General features: G+C 36.0%; 1 protein-coding gene across 1 annotated transcript in view; it reads right to left on the bottom strand.

Moving 5' to 3' along the window:
- Window positions 1-7,017, bottom strand: part of KIF4A (kinesin family member 4A) — a 134,023-nt gene that overhangs the window by 30,126 nt on the left and 96,880 nt on the right. The window contains 2 exon segments of the mRNA XM_010832130.1: window positions 4,662-4,775; window positions 5,231-5,314. Coding sequence (XP_010830432.1) covers window positions 4,662-4,775; window positions 5,231-5,314 — 198 coding nt within the window.

Here is a 7,017-nt window from a genome sequence, read left to right as displayed (position 1 = left end):
AAGTTGTTAAAAGAGTAAATCCTAAGAGTTCTCATCACAAGAAAAAATTTTATATTTCTTTAATTTAGTATCTATATGAAATGATAGATGTTCACTAAACTTATTGTGATTATCATTTAATGATATATATAAGTCAAATCACTATGCTGTACACCTTAAACTTATGTAGTGCTATATATCGATTTATCTCAATAAAATTGGAAGAAAAAAGGAATATTGTCAAGGATAAAAAAAGATAATTTCATAATGGTAAGGGAGTCAATTATTCAAGAACTTAATCCTTAATGTTAATGCCCATAATATACAAAGCACCAAGATATTTGAAACAAAATCATATATAAGCCAACAAAGAAGATAATGTAGAATCATAAATATACTCAACTGATCCAAAAGAAGCCAGAAAACAAGGAAAAGGGAATGAAGAACAGATGGGACAAATAGAAAAAATTTGCCTGCCAATGCAGGGTACACGGGTTCAATCCCTGGTCCAGGAAAATCCCACATACCATGGGGCAACTAAGCCCATGCGCCACAACTACTGAACCCTGCATGCCCTGCATGCCCAGAGCCGGTGCTCCCCAACAAGAGGAGCCACCTCAAATGAAGAGTAGACCCTGCTTGTTGCAACTAGGGAAAGCTTGTGTACAGCAATGAAGACCCACTGCCATCAAAATAAATTAAAAACAAAACAAAACAAAGAAGGCACAAAGAAGTTAAAGCTAAAAGGATTTTTAAAAATATACCATGATAACATTAAAAGAAAGCTTGAGGGACTTATTATCAGAAAAAGTAGATCTCAGAACAAAGAATATTGCTAGGAATAAAAAAGATCATTTTATAATAATAAAGGGATCAATTAATCTTAAATGTTTATGCCCCTAATAATAGAGCTTCAAAATATATGGAGCAAATCTAGAACTATAAGAAGAAAAAAACAAATCCATAATTCTAGTTGAAGATTTCAATACCCATTTCTAAGTAATTGACAGAACAAGTAGGCAGAAAATCAGCAAGGAAACAGTAGAAATGAATAGCACAATCTATCAAATTGACATGATTGACATTTATAGAACACTCTATCCAACTATAGCAGAATATACATTCTCAAGTACACAAAGTGTGAACATTTGCCAAGACTGACCATTTTCTAGGTCATAATATATCTCAATAAATTCAAGGGAATTCAAGTCATAAAAAGTATATTCTCTAACCACAATGGAATTAAATTAGAAATCATAACAGAAAGATATTTGGAAAAATCCCCTAATATTTGGAAACTAAATAACATCCTTTAGATTTCATTAAAGGAGTATTAAAGGGGAAATTTATAGCACTAAATGTTTATATTAGAAAATAACTCAACTCAATGACCTCAGGTTCTACCTCAATAAACTTTAAAAAAGCCAATTAAATCCAAAGCAGAAATAAGGAAATAATAAAGATCAGATTAGAAATTAATGAACTGGGGTTTTGGGGATAGTTTTTTTAACTGTGGTAGAATATACATAACATAAAGCTTACTATTTTAACCATTTGTAAGAATGAGCTGATTCTTTGATAAACCTTAGCCAAACTAATCAAGAAAAAGGAGAAAAGACAAAATATCAGTAATATGAATGAGACAGAGGACATTACTACAGCTTTTACAGATATTAGGAAGATAATAAGGGAATATTATGAACAGCTTTATTTCCATAACTTAAAAACTTAGGTGAAATGGAATATAAACTACCAAAACTCAAGGAGAATGAGGCAATCTGATAGCCCTGTATCTAGGTCCCAGTATTTTTACTGGTGAATTTTAGCAAATATTTAAGAATGAAATAATACCAATTCTACAACAACATTATCCAGAGAACAGAGGATCCAACTCATTTATGAAGCCGAAATCCCTCTGCTATCAAAACCAGACAAAGACATAAGAAAACAACAGACCAACGTCCCTCAAGAATACAGATATAAAAATTGTACACAAAATTTTTATTTTAGCAAGATCTTAATTTATATATTGTTGAACTCAACAATGGAGCTTCCTCACTGGTTGAGCGGTAAAGAATCTGCTTGCAATGCAGGAGATCCAGGTTCAATCCCTGAGTCAGGAGGATCCCCTGGAGAAGGAAATGGCAACCCACTCCAGTATTTTTGCCTGGAGTATCCCAAGGACAGAGAAGCCTGGTGGGCTATAGTCCATAGGGTCACAAAGAGTCGGACACAACTGAAGCAACTGAGCATGCACGCATGTACACACGAGCTCAACAATACATAAAAAGGATGATATATCACCACTAAGTGGAGTTTATTCAAAGATTGCAAGGCTGACTCGATATTTGAACTTCGAAATCATTTACCAAATCAACAAACTAGACACAAAAAGTATTTGGCAAAATCTATATCCACTCATCGAAAATTCTCTTGTGGACCCGTAATTAGAACCCACCAGGCCTTTTCACTGCTGGGGGCCTGGGTTTGATCCCCGGTTAGGGAATTAAGATCCTGCAAACTGTGTGGTGTAGCCAAAAAAAAAAATTATATCCATTCAAGATAAGAACTCACAGCAAACTAAGAACAGATAAGAACATTCTCAAGCTGATAAAGGACCTCTATGAAAAACCTACAGCTAATATCACACTTAATAGTAAAGACTGAATATTGTTCCCCTGAGATCAGGAACAGAAGGGTTTCTACAGTCATTTCTCCTATTCAGTGTCATCCTGAATGTCCTAGCCAATGCAATAGGGCAAATAAAATAAATAAAAGACATATATATTATAAAAGAAGAGATAAAACTGTATTTATGGATGGCATGATTATCTATGTAGAAAGTCCCAGAGAACCTACAAAATAGCTACAAAACTAATGAAGGCAGAAGATAAAAATTAATATACAAAAGTCAACTGTATTTCTATATACTAGCACTGAACAACTAGATAAATAATTTGGCAGTTTCTTGTAAAGTTACACATCCACTTACATTGTTGTTGCTGTTCACGTGCTAAGTTGTGTCTGCCTCTTTGCGACCCCATGGGCTGCAGCACGCCAGGCTTCCCTGTCCTTTATATGGTCACACTTACCATATGACCAAGCAATCTCACTCTTAGGTATTTACTCAAGTGAATGACTGACTACCTTTGTTATACAGAAACCTGTATGAGAATGTTTTTATAACCGCTTTATTCATGAGCACCAAAAACTAGGAGAAAAACGACTCCAAGGTAACTTTTAAATGATTAGATAAAGTGAATAGATAAAGGAACATCCATACAATGGAATAATATAGGCAACAGCATGGATGAGCTTCCCTTGTGGCTCAGTGGTAAAGAATCCACCTGCCAATGCAGGAGACACAGGATATGTGGGTTCAGTCCCTGGGTTGGGAAAATCCCCTGGAGGAGGAAATGGCAACCCACTCTGGTATTCTTGCCTGCAAAATCTCATGAACAGAGGAGCCTGGCAGGCTACAGTCCATGGGGTTGCAAAGAGTTGGACGTGACAGTACACACAGACACACATGGATAAATTTCAAATGCCTTATTCTAAGTGAAAGAAGCCATACTGTATGTTTCCAGTTAAGTGACATCGATACAATGCAAAGTGAAAACAATAATGACAGAATGCAGATCACTGTTTATGAAAGGCCGGGGATGGATGTGGGAGATGACTACAAAGTGTTACAGGGCAATTTGGAGGGGATAACTATTCTATATTTTGATAATAACCAGTTTTAACATCAAACTTACAGAACTGTACTACACTAAAAAGGGTAAATCTTACTGTATGTCAGTTATATTGTAATAAAATAAATTGGAAAAAAATCAATGCCATTTGCCATACTGAGTAAAAACAAATCATAAGATCATCTCAAGAGGATTCAGAAAAAACTTTTGGAAAAACCCAACATCCAGTCATGATAAAAACCTTTCAGCAAACTAGGAATAGATAAGAACTTATTCAATCTGATACAAAAACCTATAGCTAATATACTTAACGGTGAAATACTGAAAGCTATCCTTCTAAAATTAGGAACAAAGCAAGGATGTCCTCTTTTCATCTATTCTACTGATATTTTACTAGAGGTTCTAGCAAGTACAATTAGGTAAGAAAGGCTTTTTTTTAGGGCATACAGAGTGGGCAAGGATAAATAAAATTGTCCCTATGTGCAGATGACGTGATCATCTACATAGAAAATCCAGTGACAGAAAGCAGATTAATGGATGCCTGGAGATGGAGGGGTAGAAGGATAGATTGGGTATGGGAGGGAGGGATTACAAAAGTGGACAAAGAAAGTTTTGAGCCTGATGGACACTGACATTATCTTGATTGTGGTGATGATTTAAAGGTGTATATCTGTGTCAAAACTTTTAAAAATGTACACATTAAATATGTATAATTTATTGTAGGTCAAATATACCTCGATAAAATTGTTAAAAAATTTTATCTGCTCAAAGTTTATGACCAACAGGGATCAAGACTCAGGAACAGAAAGAGTTCACTACTCCTATTCTTTAACAACCATTTGGAGGTAATCATATCTTTGGGAAATAAGGTTTTCAGGTAGAACTTCAGATTTTGTAATGTTTACTTCTAAATAAAAAGAAAGCAACTTCCCATTTTCCCCTATCCCCAGTGTACATAAGACAAATGGTGGTTCAAGCTGTCCATACCTTCACTCGAGCCGCAGTGCCTTCCATTCCACGACTCTGAGACTCTTTCCGCTTATCTGCGACCTCTCGCTGTTTTTGGAGAGCATCCTTGAGACGCTTGTTGGCAGCTGCTGCCTAAATAAAAATGGTTCATAGTAATGTTGAATTAAAGGGTATGAAAGAAGAACATTCTTATTTCTAGCATAAAAATTCTATGGGTCTGAATTCTATAGGAACCACATTTCTAAATCCCCATGTACCTAACACTGGTTATGGCTTAAGAGCCTAGGGGAAGTACACATTTCAAAGAATTACTGCAGACTGATAGTATCTAGAAATGTCATACATCAGTATTCCTTTTTTTTTTTTTTTTGTAAAGAAGCAAGTCCAATCAGGAAAAAAATCCTTATTTGAATACTGCCATTTTCAGCAGGTTTTATGCTTGACCAACAGGGATCAAGACTCAAATTGCTGTCAAGGTTGGTATCCCTGGTTTCTCAGGACACTGGCTCATTTAAGGGATGCTATTCTACCAGCATCTAAGCCTGAAAGTGATAATATACTTGACCTAGCAGACTGGATTTTCTTACCTCCTCAGTTTTACGTCTGAGCACATTAGACTGTTTCTGGAAGTTTCTTTCAAGTTTGAGCAGTTCATATTGCCTCTTGCGGTCCTAAGAAGAAAAGAGTCAGATTTTTAATTGCTATTCAGCTAGTTAAAATAAAACCTTATAATGTAACTGAAGAGTCTTTCAACAGTACAGTCATTATGGAAAGCAGAATGAAAATTCCTTAAAAAATCAAAAATAGAGACCATATAATCTGATAATCTCACTACTGAGTATCCATGCAAAGGAAATGAAATCGGTATCTTGAAGAGATACCTAAATTCCCATACTCATTGCAGCATTATTCACAATAACCAAGCTATGGAAATAACCTAAGTTGACAAAAGTTGTTGACAAACGAATGGATAAAGAAAATGTGGAATATATTGCTGCCTGAACAACACAAGGTTAGGGGTGTCAACTCTCATGCAATCAAAAATTTGTGTGTAACTTTACAGTTGGCCCTCCATATCTGTGGTTCTGCATCCATACATTCAACTAATCGTGGATAGTATAGTGCATGTGTGCTAAGTCTCTTCAGTCGTGTCCTACTCTTTGTGACACTATGGACAGTAGTCTGCCAGACTCCTCTGTCCATGGGATTCTCCAGGCAAAAATACTGGAGTGGGTTGCCATGCTCTCCTCCAGGGGATCTTCCTGACCGAGGGATCGAATGTCTTTTATGTCTTCTGCACCGGGAGGTGGGTTTCTTACCACTAGCACCACCTGGGAAGCCCCTGAACAGTATAGTAGTGTAGTATTTACTATTGGAAAAAAAACATGTGTAAGTTGACCCATGAAGTTTCAAATCCATGTTGTTCAAGGGTCAATTGTATACACAATGGAATATTATTCATTCAAAAGAAGAAGGAAATCCTGCCATTTGAAACAACGTGGATGAACCTGGAGGTCATTATGGTAAATGAAATAAACCAGACTGAGAAAGACAAATACTATATGATCTCTTATATGTGCTAAGTCGTCTCAGTCGTGTCTGACTCTTTGTGACCCTATGGACTGCAGCCTACTAGGCTTCTCTGTTCATGGGATTTTCCAGGCAAGAATACTGGAATGGGTTGCCATGCTCTCTTCCAGGGAATCTTCCCAACCCAGGGATTGAACCCACGTCCTCTGCATTGTCAGGCAGCTTCTTTACCACTAGCATCACCTGGGAAGCCCTCTCACTTATATGCAGAATCTAAAAAAGATGAACTCATATAACCAGAGAGTAGAATGGTAGCTATCAGAGACTGAGGGGGAGGGGTGAAGAAAATGGGGAAAGGTTGGTAAAAGGGTATAAACGTTTAGTTATAGTGTATAACAAAGTAACTATAGTTAACAATACTATATTGTATACTTAAATCTGCTAAGAGAGTAGATATTAAGTGTTCTCACACTGAAAATAAAGGGTAACTATGTGAGGTCATGGATTTGCTGGAATCAGAAAATGTCATATTTCCAAGTTTCTTCTCTTTCAAGATTGTTATGACTATTCTGGGTCACTTGCATTTCCATATGAATTTTAGGATAAATGTGTGAATTTCTATAAATAAGCTAGACAAAATTTGGTTGGGATTGTGTTGAATCTGTAGATCAATCTTGGGGTATTCCAACCTAATATTAAGTCTTCCCACTCATGAGCATGGGTTATTTTTCTTTTCACTTAGATCTTCAATTAATTAAAGGACGTTTTGTAGTTTTTAGTATGCAAGTCTTACACTTGTTTTGTTAAGCTTATTCCTAAGTATTTTATTCTTATTGGTGTTATT

The sequence above is a fragment of the Bison bison genome, unplaced genomic scaffold, assembly GCF_000754665.1.
Source record: "Bison bison bison isolate TAMUID 2011002044 unplaced genomic scaffold, Bison_UMD1.0 scf7180017864537, whole genome shotgun sequence".
NCBI classification, from domain to species: Eukaryota; Metazoa; Chordata; class Mammalia; order Artiodactyla; family Bovidae; genus Bison; species Bison bison.
The sequence above is the reverse complement of the archived record's forward strand: the minus strand, read 5'-3'. Positions and strand labels throughout refer to the sequence as shown.